This window comes from Glossina fuscipes, unplaced genomic scaffold (assembly GCF_014805625.2).
Source record: "Glossina fuscipes isolate IAEA_lab_2018 unplaced genomic scaffold, Yale_Gfus_2 27, whole genome shotgun sequence".
Taxonomy (NCBI): domain Eukaryota; kingdom Metazoa; phylum Arthropoda; class Insecta; order Diptera; family Glossinidae; genus Glossina; species Glossina fuscipes.
Window position 1 is genome coordinate 10,860,495 of NW_023998422.1, and position 27,234 is coordinate 10,887,728.

General features: G+C 34.8%; 1 protein-coding gene across 2 annotated transcripts in view; it reads left to right on the forward strand.

Annotated features, from left to right (window-relative positions):
- LOC119636063 (protein Wnt-5) overlaps positions 1 to 27,234 on the forward strand; it is a 216,966-nt gene that overhangs the window by 174,928 nt on the left and 14,804 nt on the right. For both annotated transcript variants that reach the window (XM_038031152.1, XM_038031153.1), the window contains exon 5: positions 12,350 to 12,434. In XM_038031152.1, coding sequence (XP_037887080.1) covers positions 12,350 to 12,434 — 85 coding nt within the window. The remainder of the gene's footprint in view (positions 1 to 12,349; positions 12,435 to 27,234) is intronic.

Consider the following 27,234-nt stretch of genomic DNA (forward strand, 5'->3'; position numbering starts at 1 on the left):
ACAGAAGACTACAAGACATATAGGCTGACAGACGGACAGAAAAGACCGATAATATGAGCTCGATAAGCATAATAAAAGATGGCTCTATTTCAAGTCCTTCGGGGTGTTGTAAACACCCGCACAAACTTAATGTACTCTTGCATCACAAGTCTCATTAGATATAAAAATCAAACAAACATGAGTTAAATTTCTAAAAAGAATCTTAAGTGGAAGAAAGTTGCATTGGTTAAAGGAAATCCCCTGGCACACGCGTAACAATATTAATAAATCGGCAAGTCGGCGACACCATTTATCAACTACTAACAAGGTATTATCTACGACGAAACTACATCTCTGCCGCGAAAGTAAGGATATCAGTTGCAAGTAGTTTTCAGAGGCAGTCGATTCCAGTCTAAATTTTTTAGCGTAGGCATCAGGAATGGTTTCAGCAATGAATCCACATGATAACAATAAGAAGATGACCGTACGGTCAAGGGATATACCATTATAAGTCGCACTAGATTAATATAAAATACTTTAACTACGTACGGGTCGTTGAAGTCCTTGGACAGCGTTTAATGAAATCTAGATTGCTCAATACGTAATTTGAATCGAATTTTATGGCCGAGCAGAAAGCCGAGATCAGGGAATGAGTCAACATTTTCCAACTTGTGTGAATCAATAAAATACGTGAGAGACACGTAAGGAGACGTGTTCAAGGTTTCGAATTAAAAGACGGGAATAGAGGAGAAAATGTCACCAGCTTACATTAGGATATTTAATTGTTGATGGAAGATGTGTACGTTGAGATTAGTACCGAAGTAACGGGAATCTTGTCAGAGCGGCTTGAGTTGGACAGGATCTGTGATCACGATACGAAGATATGAAGATAATCAATTAACTAATAATGATGGGCAACGGACGCTGTCAAAGGCGTTACTTTGTGAGATGCCTTTCGCCGCATTTGTAGAGCGGAAGAACCAGCCTAATAGACTTGAGTGTTATATTGTTTGCTTGTACTGCCTTAGCAATTGAGAAGCATCGCGATGATTATGTGAAAGCTTTTCTTTGTTTTCTGTTTGATAAATAACTCTACTCTCTCTCTCTCTCTCTCTCTCTCTCTCTCTCTCGTAAATTATGAATTTTCATTTAATTAAAGCCATATAGCCATAGTTGAATGCCACAAGGCATTATCTGGATTATGACTTATTCTTGTTACCTTATTTTCTTAATTTATTGCATTTTCTTGTAATTTTTAGTAACACTATGGCTCAGTTGTTGCCATTAATTTGCTGAGTTTTTGCATTATTTTTATCCGCACAAATATTTTCTTATGCTTAAATAAAATGAAGAGGATGAAATAATATTGAGCCTCACACATTTTATTCATAATCATAGTTGAAATCTTTGCAAGTAACTAACGCTTCTTTTTGTCTAGGATCCATACTTTTTAGGCCATCTTCCGTTTATTACGAATTCTAAATGCATTGTTTTGAAATGATATTAACTTTTCAAACTCATAACGAAACGATAATTCGTTATACCCTACGTTATTTGTGGTGCAATGGTATATTTAGTTAGTGCGATGTATACAACAATCAGACACAACCAAACACCTTGGACTCCCAACTTTTATTGTACCAATCAATTAAGAAAGTAATGTGAAGTGAAGTGGTGAGTATGTTTGTCTGTCTGTCCCGGTCTCTGGTGTTCAAGTTTTAGATCGTAGTGAGGAGTAGGGTTGTCTCTCCGTCCTAGACTCTTGTGTTCAACTTTTTCGTTTTGATGCACCGATGCGTTTTTCGCCCAAGGACGAATGTTATTGAAAATGGCTCCGATTGGAGTAACCGTCCGCCAACTTCTCATATAAAGCCTCATTGAGCCAAGTAGCGTAGGGTATTTCATGTTGAGAGTCGTGGCCTACTATAATGTGTAAAATGATGTGATCTATAGCCATGTATTGTTGCATGCATTCTTCGGCACAATTTATCACAAAATTGTTTTAGATAACGAAGTGCAGAAACTGCTTAATATAAAATATTCAGAGATAATTGAAAATTCTCTTCAACGTATTTTTGTATTTTTTGTACGTAAATTACTTTTTTGGAATAATATTGAACTTTTGCCTTTTTGCATCTCTCCTCGTAATTATAATTCATGTGAAAATTATGCATAAATTTTCATTAAATAATTCTTCGACATTTAGTTGGGAAATGTGCTGCAAATTCATACATATTTCGTTGGCATGATTTTATATTTGATTTTAAGTTAAATAAATTATTTCGCATTTATTTTTCGCCTTACGATCTTTTTAAGCTTCACATTCAAATTTAATTATCCTACACATTTGTTACATGACAGTGACAGTAGCGCTCATTTAAGCAACAGATACAAATAATAAAATGTTTATATAACTATTTACGGATTTAGGGGAAATTTTTGCCAGACATTTAATTTGCTTGGTTTGTTAGATAAAAGTTTTACCTGACTCTGTCGCAGTTTGTTGCAAATTAACCTAATAACCCAGCAAGCAGCATCAGATCAAGCATAAACGTGAAAATTGTTTTAATAAAATTTAATTTAATAAAAATATTTTCCTGACTCCATACATAACTTCTTGCGCCTTATGTCAACGGTTGAAAGAAATGAACAAATAGTGTTGTTTTTTTTTTTTGTTCTAATGATCAATTAATCAGGGTGGATCACGATGGTGGTCGCGCAGAAGTCAGCAGAGATGCAGAGATAGAGAGGTATGTGCCCAGACGCTAAATGCTATGCATTTACCCGCTGAGCATTCAATGTAGTAACGATTGAAGTAAAAACTTGAGGTTTGAAAATTGGATTTAATTCAGTCTTTTGACAATCACATTTAGTTCCAAAAGAGTACGAAGATCAATTTACTCTATATATCGATCAAACATCCTAATGCACGCATCGTGTATTGTATACCCTAATATATATTATTTATGTACGACTTGACAACACTGTTTGCTGTTTTTTTTTAAATTCTAGATAAAGTAAAAGAGTTAAAAATATTATGGACAGGTAAGACGGACCATAAAATACCCTACACATTTTAACCTAATATAAGCCGTAATTTATTCTGGCGATACAATAACAAACATTGACTTAGTTTCCAAGTAGGATTATACTTTTCATGATAGGTCCTATGTGAACCCAAAGCGTAGACAAACGTGGTCCAAATTTAACAATATCAATATTGTTGTCAAAGATTGTATTCATCTATTTCCGTCTAAAAATACTATAAATAAACTCTTTTGTAGTACAAAGAGCAAATTAAGAGAACCGTTATGTACGATGGGATATAAAACGTAGTCGTATAGGATCCAAATTTAATACATTGAATTTTTATATGAAATTACTATCATGAATCATTTTTTGTTGTAAAATTTTAGAAATTAGACCAAATTAGCGTATAAAGGTCTCCCGTTAGTAGGAATTGTTATATAGAATCACAACATCAGCCCATCCCGTAATGCTATTACTTAAAGCGTTTTGTCAAAAGTTTTGAAAATTGCAAACTTCTTCCCTTTTACATTTTCAATAGGATTGGACCCTGGGCCAAAACCTCTCAGCCTTCCAAATTTCGCCAAAATATCTCGAAAATTACACCCTGGAGGTTGAACGTAAAAATACTTGGATAACCATACTTTAATTAATTCAGATAATGCTTATAAACCGATCAGTATAACAAAAACCGGCTCTATTGCGGGTGTTACATATGTCCGGACGAACGTTTAGAAGCATCAATGTTATGGTACGGGGTTTTGTGAATAAATTTCCCCAGGCGAGGTCTTATCATTTGAAATATATATGCACGTCAGGCTTCTAGGCCGACAACTCTTGACTTTTCATCGAATTTGTATACTGCATTGCTTCTTAGAGGCTTTCAACAAAAATCTCATTCATATCGTTTCGTAAGTAAGAATTGAGAATAAAGTTTTGACGTCTAGACATTGTTTTAAGACTTCAATAGAGATTTTTAGCATATAGATGTACATGGAAACGTTCACGCTAATTGAGAGGCTCATTTGAGCTTCATATCGATTTTATTTTCAACACCAGGGCGTAACAACATTTAGGAAAAAGACTACACCATGTTAAGGAAAACATCGCTTATACAGGGATGATTACCGCCGAACACGCTTGTATACGTTCTACATCTGTCCGAAAATATGGTATACATTTCTAATGCTTTTTTTTTTTTTGTGTGAATGTGTGATCTATTACAACCTCATTTAACTAGAACAGACATTTGATCCTCTATCACAGCAGTAACAGAAATGTTTCGTTTTTTCTCGGATTATGAAAGGCACTCATGAATCAACGGCGGCAGAAAACAAATAAACCAAACGATACTTTTATCGTCTGAAGGCTAATTCTAAAATGGTTTACAATTCAAAATCTTCTTCGGAAAGGTAATTACCATAAGCAACTACTTGCGCGGTACGGCACAAAATCCTATCGGTGAGAGTGAGAAAAGTACCAGGCCAGGCGCCCACTTCAAATAAGACAAACATCAAATCATTAGTTTCTTTCGATTCTCTTTAATTGAAGTGATTAGAAGCAGAGTTCGCTCACGATGAGCAGATAAACTTTTAAGATCTGATGTTTGCATTCAAGGATCAGTTTAGTGAAAAAGAATTTCGGTCAATGTCACGATGTTTAGATCAATAATTTGTTTTGCAGTTTTCATTTTTTTGTTTGTTGGGTTATTCAAGTATTTGCATTCATATTAATATAAAATCTAAGATGCTGTCTCTCTATCAAGTATTAATACTAAACAATTTCATTTTAACCCTTATTAGCTATGACAACAGCAAAAACAAGAATAAGAACAATGACAGTAACTGCAACAGAATACATGTAATATCAGCAACATGACAGTGGGATCTATCGTCAAGAACAGCTGAGGTAATAGTAACAACATACTCGCATACACATTATTTTCACCCCACCAATGCTTAAACTCAACCCTTTTAACTGATATTAAAATAAATGTTTGCCTGTTTGTCCGTCTGTTTATGTGACCTCGTACTCATTTTGTGTGTGCATGTGTGCATGTGTGTGTGTGTGTACATGTGGAATGATACCGATACTGGTACCTACTTAAGATGAGAATAATCAGGCTATACGTGTTACTAGCGAAACTCTAAGTTTAAGCAAAACACGAAGAGGTAGCTGGCAAGGGAGTGGAGCGGTGGGGGGTGGCGAGCGACGGGGGAGACAGCAGCATGTTCGATAAAGTTGAGTTGTTTTGTATATATGTTTTATTAAACAGAAACTTTGTCTGTTGGCGTGTGCCTTTGTTTGTGTAATGGATAAACGAAAACAAAAACAACAACACCAACAACGACAACAATCATAACAAAGGCGCAACCTTTATCGTTTTGCATACAAATTTTATCAAGAGTTCCCTTTTCTTAATTTTTTTTCTTTTTTTTTTTTGTATTTTCAACAAGAATGCATAAAAGCATCAGACGTTCTGTATGCTCGTTATGTGATACAAAATACCGAATGAAAATAAATGTAAAACTACGGCAAGTAAGTGTATGTATGCATTGCGCACACAAGCTTACACACAAGTACTTATTTCATATTGATGGATAAATTAAAGTGCATAGAAAGTTTTGCTTATAAACAAGAGAGACAAACACACACATGTATATACATATAGAAGCGCATACACGTGAACGTATATACATTAAACAATTCATTATTAGGGTTAAAACAGGTTTTTGATTAGATTTTTGTCTTATTTGCCTTATCCTAAAATAATATGATTAAATTGCGCACACATAAGCATATAAGCATAAAAACGAAAGCAATAAGAATCAGAGAAAGTGAGAAGAGAGAGAGAGAGAGTGAGAGTGAGAATGAGATAGAAATAGAGATAGACTGCTTAGAAGGTTTGACGTATAACAATAATAATTGTATTATTAGTCCTAAACTCTTAACAGAATTCCTTTCTACACATACATACATCTACATATTTATGTGAGCCTTGTTTTGTTTACTAAAATATCTGATCAAAAAAAAAAAAATTATAATAAGATGAAACTTTGCCGTATTATTATTCAATCTACGTGGGTGTGTTAATGCATCATATATGCAATCCTTACACTGATGTACTGTTGAAAACATGGCATTTACTTATGCATTACAGGCAGTAGTAGTTGTTTTAAAACAACAGAGGAAAAAGATGAACAATTTTGCTCTTTAATCAGCTCATTGAGTTTTATTGAGTTTTAATTAAAAAATACTTTTGACGTCTGTGCTTCTTGATGCATGCATGTATTTTTTTTTTTTATGTAAATGCTTCTTATGCAGACATTTTCATAAGTAATATCAAGAGAAATTTGATGAAATCCTTTTTTTCTTTAAACCAATTATAAAATAGTTTTTAAATACTTTTAAATTTAAAGTAAATGAAAATAACAACGATTCTTGAATTCGTAATTGTGAAGGAAGGAAGCCATTATGATGACGTATTGCATAGTTAAGAGCAGTCATGACAAGATGTTTCTGATCAAAGGGAAAAATATTTCAATCCAACGTGACACTATTTTGACCAATTGATGCAACTGTGTGACCAGACGATTCCGAGCTGATTGCGAGTTGACAAAGCAAATACGGAAAATCATTTTCGTTTCCATTCTATCACCCTGTGGTCTTATGATGATTTGTGCATCTTTGGAAATTATTGTTGTTGGTAGATTTCTACATTAATTATTTATAAATCACTCAGACTTGATCGAGCGCTACTTTAATTCTTTTTTGTTTTTTTTGCAAGACTCAGAGGATGTGCCCTGCAGGTCTAACATGACTAAAGTCAGAAAGAAGTGGAAAGAGAGAAATAAACCTGCAGTCCGGGAGCTGTATGCCCCATCTTTTTCGGTAGGAAGCACTATATTGGATCGGAGATTATCGATGTGTGTTTCCATCATCCTTTTCAGAATCTGCTTAAACTGGTATGAGAGACACAAATATTTTACAGGTGATATCTGAGGGAATTATGGCCCATTTAGAAGCAAATGACCAAGCAGATCGCTTCTATGTAGTTCCAGCACCTTGCATGCTCTGTCTGAAGAATTAACAAATCTTTTTTGCAACCGTTGTCCTGCGGTATGCTTCCAGTGGTAAGCTACGAAGAAATATGATGCTTTTACTGACCGAGCAATCACTATAGTTATGACCAAGTGTAGACCGTAATTCAGGTACAGACTATCGTTTTGAGAATTGAAGCCGGACCTATCGACTTGAGGTTCACTATTTTTAGTTACTTGCTCATGTTGTAACTCAATAAGTTCACCCCATTGCGATGGTTAAATGCCGCTACTAGATCCGCTTCTTGCTACATTAGTGAAACAGAGATTTCTGTAAAGTTCTTGCAGCGAGTTAAGCATCATTTTTCATATGATGACGAATGGTTGATTACCTGAAGCTTTTTTATAGCTTCTGCTTATTCGTTTGGCTATATCTTCCACAGATAGCGTCACGTAGAGACAGCTCAGTTGTCTCTCAGGCTTGTGCAGATACACACACATAAATCTGCTACAATTGATATCGTCCTTTTATGGTAGAGCTCGTCATTCTTACGGTTTTCTCCTATCAATCTTCAGTTTACTTTATTCCATTTTGCAAAGCGGTATGGCGACGTTATCCAATTCAACAATTCTGCATTAGAGAAGATAGAGACCGGAAGAAACAAATTTTCTTATAAAAATTTCCTTTCTCTTTGAATTGCTTCCAAAATTGAACCCGACCATCTCGACTCATTTCCACAACATTTTTAATAACAGAACTGAGCGTTTGACTGTGGTTTTTTAACAGAAAATTCTTTGTTTCTGACATCTTCGCAGAATTCTTACGTACTTGCGAACTTACAACGCTTTCAGGAAGTTTTACATATGTGTGTTGCTATTGTCTCCTATACCTTCTCTTTTATGGAAATATGTGTATCTTAAGAATTCCATATGAAAAATTTCATTCGTTTTATATGATTATGTAATTTTGTACTGATCAGTGGTACATTCATGTTCTCAGAACGTTTGCAAACCCCGGAAGAAGCCCCAAGAAGTATATATATATATCTATTCCAACAGCATCACGTTTTGAGTCGATTTAAGGCCGTCCGTCTGTCCGCCCTTGAAATGTCTGGTGTAAACATATCCTTGGCTGCAAAAATTAAGTTTCAATTTTGGCAGAAACGTTGGAAGTTCGGGCGGGCAGGTTGCCATTGAAAATGGGCCAAATCGATCGAAGATCATACCTATAATGCTCATGCGGCTATGCAACAAAAAAATGTAAACACCTTTGCTTGCCATGTTTTTTACTTGTCACTCATCAAGTACAGCACTCACAACATATAAATTTGCACCTTTCTTCGGAAAATAGAAAAATTCAGCCACGCCCATCTAATGTTACAAACCATGAAAATTTTATTCCTTTCATTATTATTATTATTATTATTTTTTTTTTTCATTTTCGGAAATGGGTGTGATGGGTATAAAAGTTTCGATCACGACCGAATATAATTTTCTTAGTTGTTTTTATTATACGTTTTTTTTTCGTTTCTACATTAACTCAACTTCCTCTTTTTATTTGTAAAATTTTTATTTTGTTCAACATCACGAAATTTTATTAAACATCAAAAATTAATTATAACTAACATTAATTCTGCTTATTAAATTATGCATATGTGTTTCTAACACACGCGACTAATTAAAATTTAATACTCATCGAAACATTAACAAGGATATGTATCTGTATTATGAAATTAAATTCTCTTTTTATTATATGAATTTTGCAAAATTTAGTTAATTCTATTCATGCCGAATCTATGTGAAGAAGAAGCATGTAATGTGGAGGAAAAACCGAACAGAAATTTTCTTTTCGGGGTTACCGAAGAAAGGGAAAACTTACTGAATGAAGTTCAGATAAAGCAGCTGTCTGTAGGGGAAGAAGGATCAAGAAAAGCTAGCAAAAGTAGAAGGACTAGAATATTTGCAAACTCGTTATATAATAGTAAAATCACTATACTAAACTAAATTATATATTTCACCTAACACCCAGGATATGTCTCCTATAGATGTGGAGATAGATGTGTGTGTGGCGTTTGAAAAAGATTCTGCATAGAGGAAAAGAAAGAAAGATGAGAAGAATTTGTTTACCTCGGGCTTTAAGTTCGGAACATCTTGAAAAGCGGAAAAAATCACGGCAGATGGGTTGTTTCAAAATCCGGCCGCAGAACATTATGGAATTTACATTCAACTCCAAGATGAAAGCCTGAGAACGCGCAAATAGACGAATAGCCTTATGAAAAGCACGTAGAGAAAGCTTACCCCTTTACATACCTGCATAATATAGTGAAATTTTGATCGGATATAAGCGATGTAAGCTTTATGCCGCTTAAAAAAACTCAAAGACCTTCTGTGATTCTTTTCGTGTTGGGTGGACATGTTATGCCCGAAAGACGTTATGTCATATTTTCATATCTAGAACATCAACTTAGCCGACTCTTGTTGAGACACTGCTAAGAAAAAGAAGCATTCATAACCTCTCCTATGCAGTGAGAGGCAGCATAGAAATTCACTCTATATTCTCGACGTCTCTACAATATTTAAGCTCATTGCTGCAAGATACGATTTTGGAAGAGAACGAATGAGATTAAGTGCTATTATGTGATAACGAATAAGTAGGGATTCTTTCTAAATGGTCTCTATCTAAAGAAGTATTTTCATTTTTGTCCAAGGGACAGGTTTCACTTTTCCATAGGAACCGCTAATCGGTCACCAGCGAGCTGATCTTTGCAAAAGCCATATTGAACGAAGAATTTTAGATATCTCCTCGAATGAAAATTTGTTTTCATTTCCATGGATGCGGCAATATCGGGGCGAATGGTATTTGGATGTTACTTGCAAGACTTCAGAGATCATATCGTAAAATCATGTGCTGACAGCACTTTGGACTCAGTGGGATATGTGTCTTTCTGATAATTTATTTCATATATATACTGATCTAATGGGTGGGGCTTCAGGCAATCAAATTCTAGGGTATTAGAACGTGGACGCGGAAGCGTCCATGAGATTGCCAATAAAAGTTGGCAAAACAATCATGTAAACGCTTCTGTATCGGTAAGTGTGAAATAGTTTTTTAACGATTTCAGCGATACATATATCCTCAGAATTTTTGTTTATGTTCATAAAAACCACGTGTTATTTTTTATAAATCATTCATGCGGAATAGTTCATATTTAAAAACGATTACACTATTAAAACGAGCATCATTTTAGTTCCGCTTATGATTAAACAGGGTACAGTGAGTGGCATTGAACATGAGGTCGCGTTGTTTATAGCAACTCAACAAACCCTCGCGATAATGAAATATTCCGTAGCACAGAGGCAGCCGACCGCATTTGATTGATCTAACTTTTACTGCACAAATTTATTAATTCATTTCAGTTATGGCAACACTCCGCTAGCCCACCAAGTTTTTCACATTCCGAATACATCTTAACAGGGTTACCGTCAATCCTGAAGCTATTGTTAATACCCATAATACCCCCGTTTAATCTCAACTTGACTGGGGACGTGTGACTTTGGCTTTTGCGAAGATTAAGTTGTTAGCCTTTTCACGTGGTTCAGTCATCCAGGATTTGTTATCGGTTTGTTGAACGATTTTCACTAGTTTCAATCTATCCGCTGATATGATTTTTTCTGCATTGTTCGGCTTAATTACAAGCGTATCATTGGTCGGCGTAACAACTTTATAAGGTTCCCTATAAGACTGTTGTAAAGGCTACAATACGAAATCGTTCCTTAAAAACGCATAGGAACTTGCTGTCATATCTCGAGGGACGTAACAAGATGCATTTCTGTTTTGTCTTACTTACTTACTTGTAAGCTTTCATATTTTGCATATTCCCACAAAGTCTTTCGGCCCAGACGTTATCTGCTAAGTAAGTGTTTTTGGTTACGAATTGACCAAGGTATTGCGAAGTTACACCATAGGCTAGTTTAGCAGCTAGGCAATCAGAGTAAGCGTTCACTGAACTGCAAAAGCCAAGTAGTACTAGTGGCAAAAAAATCTGCCCATTTTGTATCAGTGTGACATTTAATAGCATTTTTCAAGTTTCGATACCATTTTTCAGTTCGGGCTTTACTTCGAGAGTGAAATGATATTGTATGAATGACTTTGAAACCAAGCACTTTGGCGATTTCTCGGATTAGAGAGGATTCAAGCTGCCTGCCTTGATCGCTTATAATTTGAGTTGGTACACTAAATCTAGAAGAAAAAAGCCATGAAAGAAAGCATTAGCAATTGACTCAGCGGTAATGTCTGCCAAAACTATGGCTTCCGGCCATCTTGCGAATCTGTCACTACATGTAAAACAATATTTGTATATTTTGAGGAAGGTAGAGGACCAATGATCCTCCCTACGTTATGAACCGTTTGTGTTCAGCGAAACAACACGAAACTGCTGAAATGATTTGAAATCATCTCTAGCAGAATGTGTCGCACATGTCTCGGGAATACCTCTCGAAAAGGGTGCTATAATGATTGCTTTTATTAGCTTTGCACTGTCTCTTACCCCCAGTAAAGTTAATTAGGCATTCCATTCCAGTACCCTCTTCTGGACTTTAATGCAAGACCTCGTCTCTTGCTGCCTTAGCCGAAGATGGCAATTTTAGTTGCTAGCAATGCTATCAAGACAATGACTGGCATCACACCGATAGAAACGATTTTGTGATGGAAATTCCGATGGATAGTTAGTAGACGTTGATCTGATCACAACGGGAAAATTTGAAGACAAGTAAATCAAAGACAGACTCGAAGGTCAGCCGTGATTGATTCTTAACACAAGCTTAATCAGTCGTTTTGTCAACGGAAAGGCTTGGCTTTAATCGATCCCTTTGCTTAACATGAGTCTGATCTAAGCCACCTCCCATCGAGTGAATCGAGTTATTTGTCCTTCTATAGGGATGCTTAACTACTTAGAATAACAGTTTCAGCTTTCGTCGTTTGGACAAGCATTCGTCAATTTCTTCACCCTGTATCCATGCTTGCGTCCTTATTGTTTACACATCCTCTTTATTCTGATGATTTTCTGCTGTTTTTTTTTTTGCGTTTTTTTTTTTTAATTTTTGTTGCTGTCGTTTTAGTCTGGTTTATGTAAATATTGGTGAAAAAACAATTAATTTGTCTGCTATTTTTCACGTTAAAATGTATGCATAAATTTGAAGGGAGAAATATTTCAAAAGTAACATTTTAATTGATTTGCAAAAATATTTAAAATATGTTGTTTATTTAAAAATTTTCCATCTCTTTTGTTTAATTTTATTCACAGGAATGTCAATTCCAATTTAAAAATCGCCGCTGGAATTGTACTACCATTGACGATAATACTGTTTTTGGGCCCATGTCTGGTTTGGGTAAGTTTACACATATTTTTTTTTGCATTTTTTTGTTTGTGATGTGTTTCCACACAGATGTCATATTTTTATTTACTATCATTGAGGTTATGTTGTGACGTTCGGTTATTTTTTTTGTAATATTTCAAGCTATTAAAAAATCACCTTTGAAGGATGGATTACGGTATATGGTTAAAATTTTCTTATTGTTCTCTGATTAGTGTCTTGTTTCGGTTTTTAAGGGCCTTTTTTGAGATTTAGTAGCACTCACGGAATTTCACAGAAAAGGATATAGAAGATAGGCCGATTATAGATAGGCCTTTAAGCAGTGTCAACGATGCGTGATGCGTGAACGATTAATGAGCTTACATTGGCCAATTAAGTTGCTTGCAATAAAAGTAAAAAGTAAAAGGATGTTAAAGTAGTTTGAGGCATGAGGTAGATCACCTGGCTTTTACATTCGCCCTTTTTTATCAATTATTACGAAATTGTACATAAAATTAAGGGGGAACAAGTAAAGGCAATACAGCGTATCACGGCGTACCATTAAACAGCCCGTATCACCATCCAGCTGCTTATATAACGACTTTTCGAAATAAAGCGCTCTATGGGAAGTGGTCGAAAAAGTAGCCCAATCGGAACCATCCTCGATAGCGCTCGCTCTTGGAACAAATTTCATCAAAATATCTCGAAAATTGACGGACGGACAATTTTTTTAGAAAGTAATTCGGAATCGATCGTAGTACTGATAGGTGGGTCTATTTCAAGTTCATCACGGGTTTGCATTCATTCCCACAAACTTAATACACCTTTCCATCACAAATGGTGTAGGGTGGAAAAAGAGGTTTGGAAAGCCAATTAAAAGCATAAGTGAAAAGTATTCATAGTTTTGATCTCGGCTTCTTGCTTAGGAAGAGATAATACAACTTAAACCATAGTGCTTTTACTCGTCAACATTCTTGTTAGCTTACATCATTTCGAAAATGTCCTTACAGACATGTTTGCTTTAGCAGATGGTTTTTATTACCCCTTCCCCCAAAAAAAAGGAGAAGAATGTAAAAAAAGTACAGGATTATTCGTATGGTTAATTTTCTAATAAGAAATGCGACGGCGGAGACGCATCAACTGTGTTCCCTAAAATTGAACGAAATGTTCGAAAGAGTTGCAATCAAGGAAGAAAGATGTTCTGGAGTTATCGACTAACTTCCTTTAAATTGCTTCCATCTTCTAGTCAGTGGCTTCGTTGTTGTATTTAACGTCTACTGTTATTTTGTTCTATTGTTATTGTTGTTACGGTTTTTGTTGTTGTAGTTATTGTGTTGTTAATGACTCTAATCAATCTGTATGTGTCTGCAAATATTCGTAGATAGGGCTTGGAGTCGAGTGCAAATTTTAATTATATTGTTTTCGAGCTCTTAACTTAATTAAGACTGATGACAATGAAAGAAGTTAACAAATGACAGGCAGAGAGCGGCGAAAGCAGCACCAGCTGCTATGTAAAATTACTTAAGGTTAAGATATTCTTATACAATAAATATTTCCTGTGTCTGCAAAGTTTGTTTTACACACTTAAAGTACACAAAACATTGCGTAAGCAAAGAAAATTTAAAAAGGAAAAGGGAAAGCAAAAAAGAAACAAAAAAAAAGAAGAAAAAAAAGAAATATCTCTTCCGATTCCCCTCTCTTCTCTTTGCGGGCAAAGCAACAAATTGCCTTAGCTCGGTGCCAGAGAATTTGTGTTGAAGATGGCGATTGGCTAAAGGTCTATGTACTTAAGTTGTTATGCGTGTGTGTGTGTCTAAAAGTTGATAGATTTGAAGATAATGTCAAAATTGAAATCAAAGTTTTTGTTTTCTTTTTTGTTATTTACTAGCTAAGAAGTTAAGAAAACAAGCAGAAGAAGACCGATGAGAGAGATAACAAAAACAATAATACCGAAAATAACTTAAAAACCAGTTCACTTCCGCAAACTATTTTCCCAACCATTAAAGTTTCAAACTGTGCAAGACTGGCGGGACGATTGTTTGTTTAGTTGGTTGGTTACTCTTGGTTAACAGTCTGTTGGGCTTTTTCCTTAATCTTATACGAAAATATCAAATTTTCTCCATGACTTTTTGCTAACGACATCACAGTGTAGATTGTGTAATTTTCTCATACCGTTTGTAATGATCAAGGGCATGACAATGTCTTCACGCGTATATTATCAATTAAAGTTAAAGGATCTGTGCCGTCGTTGGGTCGCAATTGCCATTTGTGCAAGTTTTATAGACGCGTCGCTAATTGTGCATAGGCTGACATAGTCAGGCCAAAAATATTCTCCAAAGGATCTACTTAAATTGCTTCCAATTCTACCAATGTCCGTCTACCTGATGTGTTAGAAGTTGTTGACAGCTCACAGCAGATATTTCCTATAAAATGGACATGAAACGAATCAGCGCTAAAGGGAAGGAATTGTCATATACCGGTAACATTAAATCTTGTTTTGAGCGCTTCATATATTTTTGATGAATTATTCGAGATATAAACAATGCTAAAAATACGATCCAAAGATCATCTAATATCAAAATCGTGAATTAATTTGCTCGACCATTCAACTCAGTGTACATAGAAATTTCGTGAAGTGCATGCACTTTTGGATTAAAAGTGAGTTTCTCCTAAGAAACAAAGATTTATTGAATAATTTAGTGATTGTTTTATTATATCACGGAATTGAATTGAATTAACCAAGCAATGCGTGAAAGAATCAATGAGTGAAAGAATCAGAGAGAATTAATGATTCGATGAATGAACGAATTTTAATAGTTAAGTTAATCCTTTGCGCTCTTAATTGTTTCTTTTTTAATTTCAATTAATATAAAGTCGACTCTGTGTCGACATATAATGCCGCCACATACTCGACGTAGAAATACAAAGGATTAATAGAGTACTGCATATATGATTTATTGAATTATCGAACAATGAAGCATAGCATAGACAAATATTAAATACCCTACATTACTTCACACTTAACGCACTTACTCATACAACGGTTTTCAAGATGAGCTAAATACATCGATGTACCGAAGACGGACATAGGGACAGACGAGCTTAGCTTAATTCAGGAGATGATTCTCTATCGAACGGTATGACGAAAGGTGCGTGTAAATCGAGTCTGTCCGGGTGTCCTTCTACCACAGATTGTCCGCTCTTTGCACAATCTAAAATATATCTTAACTAATGCGCACAAAAACAAATTCGGCCCTAAGTTGCTTGCTCCTGCTCTTACTATCATTTGTTTGATAGCTAATCGTTATATATGTAGGATTTTTTTCTTTTTAAAGTCAACAGTATCTCTTTTTCTATTCTATTCCATAAATTTTTGCACATATGATAACTTGCAAGTATTTTGATGATGTTTTTTTTTTTTTTTTTATTAGGAAAGTTATCTCTGTTAGAGAGGGTGAGAGTGATATCTGCACTGTATATACAAACAAAGTTATTGCACATTTTCTCGAAATTATTTCCTTCCAGCAATCACTTAATTTAAAAATGTTACATTAATTGTTGCTTTGTATGATCTTGTGTGTGTGTGTGTGTGTTTGTGCGTATGTTTTCTTTCTTCTTTCTATTGTCACATACACGTGTTCATGGACTAATTGTTAAATGCAAACGGAATGCTCTAAAGCGTTGACATCTTAAAATGACCAATTTAACTAATGTTGTTTTTGCTTTATATATATACTGTAACAGGTTGCTCGTTAGCATTGCCTTTGACATTCTTAACAGCTTAAGGTGATTTTCGAATTTGTTTCTTTAGCATTTCTTATGGAAATTTGCATTTTACGGTCAGACGTAAAAACAGAAGAAAAAAAAAAAATAAAAATAAAAATTAAAACCCATTTGGAATGTGAAGGCTAGGTAAGCTCTTAATAATTCTTTCAAAGGATTTCTTATCTTTTAATTCTTCATATTCGTACTGTTTAAAAATGAAAATCAAAACAAAAGCATAACTATAGCAACGATGCCTTACGGTTAGATACGTTTTACTTCCAACTAAATGCAATAAATTTTATAAGAATATTAAAAAAGGAATGACTTGACTTTGTTTTTGTCTTTTAAAAGTTTCTTATCTTTTTCTTTTTTTTTTTTTTCTTCATTTTCTTGTTCTCATAATAATGCTACATCATGTGTTGACTACCAATAAAATACTCAAGTTTATTAAAAAGAGCAGGCAAACCATTTAGAATTGATGCTCTTAGCAGCTAATGCTAAGCCTCAGCCTACTTTGATCGAAGAATTTGTCCCATTGGCATAAGTAAACTACAAAAATACTAACAATCAATTTGTTGACTTTCGATTCTTTATCGGCAAACGTAATAGCTTCAGCTCAGTCTCATGTCATTTCATTGATTATTAAAAAGACGCAAGAGCATCTTAAGTGTGGAAATAATTCGTTATCGGTTTCTTTTAAGTGAAAAAATTGCCTCTCAAAAGAATAACGAAAATTATTTATCGTCTGCTACAAATTTTTTTCGCATTTTTTATGTGGAATAAATATTCTGTGCGAGGAGTGTAATCTCTAGTGTTGAAGCAATCCAAGTAATAGTGCGTTTTTAGTTATCGTCTTAAGCATTGCTTGAACACATAAGAAGCTATCGAAAGATGATGAATGAGAAATGCCTCAGGTGAGTTTTGCTGTAAAGAGCCAAAGTCGAACGCGAGTTTTTTATCAGAGTTCTTAGCGCCGCTTTTGTTTGGTTGAAACAACTCCTAACACACTACACCTGCCCTTCTTTAAGGGGTAAGATCATTGCAAAATTTTTCAGTAGGGAAAACTTTTCTTTTTTAGAAGCTTAACAAATGCTCTGCACTTTCTAGAAAATGTATGTGTGAATTTTGCACATTTTCCCGAAGCGTTCGAAAATGTCTGCCTGTGTGAAATGAACACTTACCGAGAAGCTCCACCAAATTGTCTTCTCTGTTGATTGCTAGCTCTTCTAATATGTCAACAAATGCCTTTGGAAAGAATTTAGGTCCATTTTAATAAAAAAAAAAATTTTGGTATTATTTTGAGTAGATATGTTGCTAGGAGAGATCCGAGATCTTTCAGTGCTTCTGCCAGGAACTTGGAATCAGGTTTTAGGAGTTGGTTAAGGATTTGGCTACAGGATTGCATATCTTCTTTTTCCTATCATTTGGCTACACGTAAAGGACAAGACGATTCTGTCTTCGCAAGATACCACCAAGAAGGCTTCTTTAGGCGAAAAAACCGTCGCGGATAGGAAACGAGGGGCAATATTTAAACATGGTAGGCCGTTTTTATGGTTTCGGAACTGTAGACTAATGGAAAAAAGAATTTATTGTGATAAAAGAAAACATGTCTATAATACAAGTCAAGACTTTCGAATTTTTTCTCGAAAGACCATTTTTCAAAGCCACATACAGCATAACCCAGACAATTTTTATTATACCTTACACTGCTTGTAGTACAAGAGTATTTTAGGACTTGAGATAGATCAAAGTTTAATTACACTAACCTACTTTTGTCTGTCCATCTGTCAATTTTGTATTTCTGCTGTTAACTTACATAATACAATATTTAAGATAATTGGATGAAATTGGGTACACCGACGTATTGTTGTCCAGGGACACCTGCTATTGAAAATTGTTATAATCGGTTTTTTCGACCACACCCCATTATAAAACCTTATCTTAAGAAGAATTTGTATGAAGACCGTATTAAGCGAAGGTATGCAGGTTTTTTAATGTCCATCACAATGTCTTGATTCAATTTTTTACGTTCGAATTTTTGACGGTAGGTCTAAAACAACATTCTCTAGAAAAATTCGAATTTATTTTTCAGGACGTAAGAATGTCGTTTAAATACTTTCTTTTTTTTTTTCTCAATTCAAATTTGAACCAGTTACACTGCTTGTCGCAGAGCTCTTTCAGTTAAACATGCCTCGAGAAAAAAGCTGAGGAGTTACTATTTTTTAATATTTCTTCAAAACAGATTTTTGTTGTTTCAATATTTAAGTAAATCTCGCCAAGTATTTTTATTTCATAATTTTTTTTTTTTTCCCCAAAAAAAGGAGTTATGCCCAAGAAGATCATTTTTTCGATTGTTACAGTGGTCTTGCCATTTAGGGTAATGCTATCCAAATTTTTAATTAAATTCTTACGTTTGACTAACTTCTGTTTACCCTTCGAAATGATAAGAAATCTCAACGTACGAAACAGCTGTCGACAAGAGAACTGTAATGTTATGTTGGTTGCTTATTTTATTAACATGTGGACGAGGAAACACTAAGATATGCTATGCATTCAGATTCTGATCTTTTTGAAGATAAGTTATGCCTGTGGCCAGCGAAACAACATAAGGTTTACAAGAATTGCGAACGGTCTTGATGTTACCCTCTTGAAAAGTTTGCTTCGCTTAAGGGATTAATTATATAATAGAAATAAAGTATTTTAGCTACCGCCTGCAAGGCACAATAGTTAACCCTATGCCCAACATGTTAATGCTCTTCGCTGTTACGACAAATACTGCTTTTCTTAATAGCACAAAGATATAAATATAAAAGACGTGCGTATGTGTTTACTATTTTTTACAAAAAATACTTAGCAAGCAAATATAAGCATCAAGAGCCTTTCAATTGTTGTGTACATCAAGATTTTTATAATTGGAATGATAAAGATGGAACTATTTATATATGCTTTCTTGGACTAGTTGTGACTCCTAATCGGCAAAATCCCATGTTAAATAACTTAGAGAAAATTACTAAAGCTTAGACTGTATAGTCATATGTAACTATAATTGTAATAGTAAACAAGCTTTATTTGACCAGGAATTTCGGATCAAAATAAGTCGTAGATTATTTCTATAATTTAACAATACGTTATTGAGACCAATGAAATTCTTGATCGCTGAGAGCATCAAAGAGTAAATAGCAAAAAAAAAAACACAAACTAATGGAAAAAGTAGACAAACAACAGGTTTTACTACAAACAAAGCGAAGCGAAGCGAAGCAAAGGAAACATAAAGCGGGCAAGGCCTACTTATGCTTTGTCGAAAGTTTACATAATATCTCGCTGCAGTAACAACGCAGCAACCATTAAACGTTAAACGAATTCAAAGGGACATCTTTTTCAAAAGCCATTTATTTTGCAGTTCATTTGTTTTCACAAGGCCGTCACTATGTAATAAAATTCAATTCAATTATTTTAACCCCTTTTGTGGTCGCTTTTTGTTTTTACTTTTTTGTTCCTTCTTCGTCTATTTTTTTTTTCTCGTTTTTTTTTTTTTTGTTTTTGTGGCAAACTCATCTGGCATTGCAAATAAATGAAAAAGTTTATTAAATATGAAACAAAGTTAAACACATTATGTCATATATTTGTGTTTGTGTTCGTTCGAATGACTCTAAGCCTTTTTTGTTTGCGCGCTATAATGAATAGACCATAAAATTTTTGTGGACAGGAAATCCTTTAAAACATTGAATACATAAATGCATTAAATTTCAGCGAAATTCAGAAAAACAAAAACAACAAAATAACGGAAAAATTTTCGTTAAAACATAACTAATGAAAGAGTTTGAAATATTAACCGTTCGCCTATAGAAGGGTAAGAATTTGAAATATTAACCGTTCGCCTATAGTAGGGAAAAAGTTTAAAATGTAAACAGTTCGCCTACAGAAGGGAAAGCGAAAATTTTTAATGCATATTGCTATCCATCTATGTAAAGACAATAGACAGTGTAAGTTGTTTTTGTTTAGACATTTAGAAAAGGTATAACAGTAAATAACCGAAAAAAATAAGTTCACATAACGAATTTTGAACCCTCCACGCTTAAAGTACGTAGGAGGAAACAGTATAAGAATATACCAAGCCTATTAAGAGAAGCATGGCCCATGGCGATGTCCATTCGAAACTTGAAATCTGATTAAATGAATTTATAAATTAAGCCGAGCGTAACCATCCAGTGATCATTGCATTAGCAAAGAAACTGTTATTGTGTGAATGAAGTAAAATCGTCTCTTTAAAAAAGATGTTTTATATAGATTGTGAGGGCCTTTGCGACCCATTCTCTGGTGCTGGGGTAGCTCAGCGGCCCAGGAAACACAAGAAATTTACATTACAAGTCGTTTATAGTGTTCTTTATTTTTTTATTATTTATTTTATCATTTATCCTCGGTCGTGACCTCTTTCCTAGACATGACACACTCAAACTCTCTACATCGCTAAATAAAACTAACCTACCCTACCCTATTCTTAATCTATTCTTATTCTACTCTTAATCTATTCCTATTCTATTCTTATTCTATCCCTACCCTATTCCTATTCTATTCTTATTCTATCCCTACCCTATTCTTAATCTATTCTTATTCTCTAACCTATCCTTTAGCTTACTCTTTAACTCGGTCCCTAACTTATTCTCTAACTTAAACTAGCACTCTCCCTCCACCAGAGACGTAGGAACCGAGGGACGACTTTGGCTCCTCACAATATATAGGTATAGTTAGGTATAAATAATTTATCTGCTCTTCAAAGAATTTTGCAAAAGTTTTTCGTATAAATAAAGAAATAGCATTGGCAGATCATGAGAGAACACTGAACTTGGGATTCAACAAATAAATATTATGGCGGGTGAGCATAAATCTCACAGAGGCTCGTTTGCACAAAATCTTAGTATCGTATATTTTTTAGACGTGATACCATACACGAAGTCATTTTCCTTATCAAGCGCTTGGAAAAAGAACAAGAAATTAATCAAAGGTATCGAATATGCAAATCAGTCAAACGTAGACGTATCGTGTGATGGCATAATCACTAAAATAATTTTGGTAAAATTGCACTGCACACACGTTTTATCAAGTTCCTCCGAAGGCAAACTGTAATCATCAGTAGCACTCATCTGGAGTTTATCCTGCAACTGTATAACTCATTATTAGCTAATAGGCATTAATTAGTCCCAAACAGAATGATTAAAGTGGTTATATGAATTTTGACTCACTACAGTCTATGTATATTCCAAGCTACTTCATTTTAAATTATTTGGAACGTCTTTGCCTCCAAAGTGCCAATGATTATCGTGTAAAGAAAAATCATTGAAATCCGAGTAAACCAATTGTAGTGGGACACGATCCACCATTAAATACTCTTCACCACTTCGTTTAGTACAGTTATTCACATTAACGCTCTTCAAAATAAAGTGTTTTATGGAAAGCGGTCAGAAAAGTGTTCCTTCTTTGGGCCATAATATGTCACTGTAGCAAAGGTTAAGCAGGCATTAAGACGGAAAGACGGATGGACACATTGATTCAGGATGTGTCTCTGAATCGATCGATGTAACAAAAGCTGAGCCTAATCCAAGTCTTTCTAAAAAGTGTTGAAATTTTTAAGAGTTTCGAGGTTTTTAGTCGTATTTTGAACAATATCGCAGAGACCGTCAAAAGCCGCAGGACACTCTTTTCTATGCTTATATCAAAGGATCTTCTTACGACTACTCTTGAGGACTAGGGGAATACCAAAATTGACGGACAAATAGAAACAACTATGAACAAAAAAAATCACACTGTTTTGCTTCTATGACCAATGACCGATCACAACGCCAGAACCTGGTTGTTAAGCTTTCAGAAAATCATAAAATTTAACGACTTTTCGCTTTTTCTATATAATTAGCGCCCGATTAGGACGTAGAAAACTACTCATCGACATTGTATTGACAAAAATACTTCCACTATGTGCTTCTTCCGCGATGTGAAAATGAAAAATATCTTCTTTACCGGTTCATGTTCTCATAATTGAAGAACTCGATTCTTCTGCCGGTCCTAAATTTCAGAATACCTTGAGTAGGATAAAGCTAAGCTTTCCAAGGGAATCTAAAGTTCGAAATCATTTTAAACATCCTGCTTGGGAGCATATATATATAACTTTTGTGTAGCAGCCGTTACTCTTGTCATCTGACGGCCGATATAAAAGTAAGAAATATATAACCGATTTAAAGCGAGCTTTGGCTATCGACCACCGAAGGGGCTACGTAGAAATTGAAAGACATTCTCTTAATAATGAATAAAGGGAGCAGTTGATCATCCGCTAAATATAAATAAGATTAACAAACTTGTTGAACATATTTGGTCTAACTGGTATTTAATAACATTTTGTTTTTTATTAGGATGTCATGCCCATTTTTCACATTTTATCTAAATTTTGTACCCATAGGGATTTTAATCCCTGGCAGAGGTGTGGCCAATTTTCCAATCATTAATTTAATCTTATCCTTAATAAGGCCTCTGTAGGGCACATATGTATGGACACCGCAACTGGAACGACAAATTTAGTATGCTGTTGTCGTTTGTTTTCCGGTGATTATAAAAAGTATGTCTGCCGGCAACGCAATCTATTTTAAAATAATCACCCTTTTCTTATGCATAGAATCATTCGGTCGTCTGTTTGGGTTTTTTGTTCTTTTTTTTATTTTTTTATTTTTTTTTCTTTTTTTTTTTTTTGCTTTAAATGTATATGTGTACGAATTTGTCTGAGCAAACCGGAATCGTACTTTATTGTTAGTACGGCAAACGGTATCATAATTTGAAACCGCAACAAATTGTTGAATTACGAGACAATCTAAGCATTTATTACATTTACGCATACAAAACAAAACCTTAGGGAACGAGAGGAAGTTCGAGAAACAAAGAACACGCAAACGAACGCCTGAGAATTTTCAAATTCTTCCCATACTTCTACACTTATATACGCATCTATTATGTTAGATTCATTTTGGAAAGAAACTTGAACGTTAACTACATCGCATAGAGGGCGAAAAAAAAAAAAAAAAAAATCCCAGAAGATTAAATAGATCGACAGCAAAGAAAAATCTCGAGTTTCGCAAATCGCACTAAATAGCTTGCTTTGATTTATTCGAGTCGAGATAGCGCAGGCTTGCTCTTTTCGCTAATAATGGGCATGGCTTTGCAGTCGTTATATGTTATCTTGTATTCGACTTGAAGATAGTGAGACATAATATCATACAGTCGCAGTTGTCGCAAGAACGAAGTTAAACACTGTCGATTTTTTTGCAGATTTCAAGCGGACACATGGCTGTAGATGAACTTTTAAGTTTTGTCCGGAAATTCAGAGCTTGTCGCCTATACGAATGCTACGATAATAGTCAGCATGAAGTGGGGAAAGAATAAGATATGGGAAGTGGTCAAGTGCGTGGTCCATCGATAAGTGTTTGATTTCCTAGAAAATAACGGGGTCATAATGATGACAAGTAGCCGTCTGCTGTCCCATAACTAAATACTGCACTCCAATCAAGAATATGTGTAAACATTATAAACCGCCTAATGACTCCCTCTAAACATTTGAGCAAATCTACTTTACCTTCTGTTATAATAAACTTACTTCGTCCCAAACAACCTTTCTTATTATTTTATTTCGAGCTCCACCGTTGTCTACGATACATAATTAATTTCCATGAAATTTGCGGCTAAAACCTCCTAAAAGCCGAAATCGACCTTAGCGGATAAGAAAATTCTAGTAATTTTTTCACTTTCTTCGAGCTTAAATACGCTTTTGAGGGACTAGTTCGCGTTCATTATTAAAACTAGCCTATTAAATGATTACATAAATGCGTACGCGGAAGCCATGCTTTTCTGCTTTAAATTCTTGCAAGAGTTAAGTAGGGCAAAGAAGAATTAAAGTAGTTAAGACCTCTTAGAGCTTGATTGTCAGTTCGTGTAAACTTCCGAATGACAAAGTCAACATACTCTCAACATCTGCGTAGTGAAGGAATATAAAAGAATAAATGTATTTTTCTATATGTTTGTATGCCAATCGTTTGTAGTGATAGCACGCAATTTCTTGGTTAACAAATGGTACTTAATCTTCAGTTCAGGGCTCCTCGTTCACAACCCAAGCCATTAACGTACATTACGAACATGTAGCAACCGTTTCTGCACTCTTGCATAAACTTGAACGTTAAATAAGCTAAAAGTTGAGAGTTTCCTTTTAAAATAATTGCTAGAGATGGAAGAAAGTTGATGGTTTTCTTTGGGTTTTTAGCATTGTTTGCAAGTAACTTGAAGGAGATTATTATCATTGTTTTACTAGGATATCCTAAACAATTGGGGGTTGTTCCTTGTCATATACAAACAAACTATAACACCAAAGCATAAATAAAGAGCAAAATGAAAAAAACAAAAAAAAAAATCACAGTGTTAACCTTTTGTGCCCCACAGCCATAGCGTTTGGGGTAACATTTGTGATGCACATTAAATTTAATTCCTGATTTGATGAAGCGTCTAATACTAATAACGAGATGCCATGAACTTTGGTAAAATGTATGAAAATATTACCGCAGAGAATGAAAGGATTTCATAAGGAAAAGTTTTCTAAATGTGTTTTATTGCTAGACATAGCATAACACTCAGGGTTTCAAATTGTTTCTAATTTGTTCACATTACGTTGTCATTGACAGGAAGTTAGAGAATAAACATATTTTTCTGCTTTGCATTGAAATTAAAATTAAAATTCTTTGCACTAGTGACGTTGGAAGACATTAAAATCTACATACATTTGTAAGTTTTATGTTCTCCTGGTTACCTTTAAAAATGCTTTGATCTCTCGAAGCAAACATAAAAACATGTTTTCCGCTACAAAGCGTTTGAGTTTATGAATCATATCCCGATGTTAATGATAGAAGGAGATTGTCAAGCGACTGTAAATAATGAAATCGAATGAAAAGCACGTTAAAGCCATCCCGCAGTTGTGATCATCCAAACTGTGAAGAATGGTTTAGATGACTCTCTCTCTAGTTATCGCGGAATCTTTAAATTCTCTATGATATGAAAAATAACATCCAGAGACGAAATGCTTTCTTCTATCTTCTTCTTCTTCTTCTGTCTTTTAAAATTGCACTTAACTTAAACTTAATCAAGTGTTGCTGCCGTGCAAGCTGTAGCTTAAGCTGTTCTTTTTTTTGTTCAAATGATCAATAACTCAGAGTATGTCCGCTATTCGTGTAAAACGGTGACGGCCAGAGAGAAGTAGGAAAAGAGCACGGAGAGATATGGAGTGGCCGCAGTTTAGTTTATGCGGGCCCAAGCAGTAAGTGCTACGATCGATTGAGCACTCCCTATAGTCACGATCAAAGGAAACATCACCACACTGACATTTGAAGCTGCGAACATTAAGTTGATAGACTCGGTAGATTACTACCTATTCGGCTACTCGTGCAGATTTGACTAGATATGAATATCATGTGACTTTTATCTTCATATTCTTAAGCTCAGTATTTTCACCGTCTTTATAATCCGATGCTCGACTTTCTTGACGACAGTAGTCCGAAGACATTACATTTTTACAGTTTCCCCCACACATTCTTCGCAGAGATGCTCTTTTACTTTTATCACTTTGCGGTTTCTTAGAAAGACAGAGGTCCAAAAAATTGGCTGATATCGTCCTAATTTAGTTTACTAAACTTGTACAGCAAATCTTTATGACAACCTGAAGCTTATCAAAAATTACAATAGTTAATGCTTTTCCGATATAAAGACTAATTTTTTCAGAATGTTTTTCAAGGAGAGACTTCACTTATTCCATGCATAATTTTTCTCACTTACTTATTGCATCAGGTGGTATGTTCCGTCAATATTTCCCAAAAAATGTTAAAAATGGGATATTTTCTTTTCGATGTATAGGTGCTTTCAAAATAGAGGGACGGTATAGGGAGTGGTCGCAAACATAGCTCGAAATAATTGTTTGATCCTTGTCGTTATTCCAAACTTTAGGAAAATAGACCTTAACCTTAAATCGACGCCGAAAATAATTTGGAATCTATTCGCACGCCCTTAGTAGATCTCTTGATATTACACGTAATATAGGCTGCAGAGAAGAAAGAAAAATTGTATCTGTGCAGCAAACGATATGAATGCAGGCGATACCGACAAGTGTGAATGGATTGATGCCACTGTTCACATTAATCGAAAACATATGCATTAAATTTCATATTCATTGAGAATTTAACACCAGAATTACCGCAAAGGTCAATCTGGCCTTTTTCAATTTTTGAGCTTCAAAAAGTTGCAGCTCAAGGTTGCAACTTTTTTTTTACTCTCTTTTACTTCACCTTCAAATAACGAGCATCAATTTTTCTCTACCTGGTGAACTTTTTGAAACATGGATGAAAAATACCTCTGCCTATTGACGCGGAAGGACAAATAGAGATAGAAATCTAAGATTAAGCACAAAAATTCCTTAATTGGTTAAGAGGTCAAGACCATGCACATGCATGCAAGCAATCAGGGAGAAATTGATAGAACTTAGGAACGAACAAATAGTGACAACTTTCTCATGCCTTCGATTCGATGAACATATTTTCGACAAATTGCTAACCAGTTATTCATTAGAACAGTCTGCGCGATATATTCAAAACTGGTCACGAACGTTTTACATACACATCCACACGTTCAATGACAACATTTTCATACAAATTTATTTCGAATTCAGCCTAAGGCACTTTGATGGAAACAGGCACCCGTATGCAAGACAACGGCAGCTCTAGTGTTGGCTACTAAAAGCGAATAGATGTCTTTAAGCTCTCGGCATTCGATAAGCGTTACGGGAATGGCTTTGAAGAGTGACTCTTCAGAGAAATAGTCATTTATTTCTGAATTATTCGCAAAAATACCAAAGCGTTCATATTCACTCATCATATTTCTATGTTTTATAAATCAAATTTACTATGCATGACGCATAGTATGCATAGATAAAGAAAATAAAATTTCTATGAGGTTCGTATATATAATTGCTATCTTATAAGCTGACTTTTAACCGGATTTA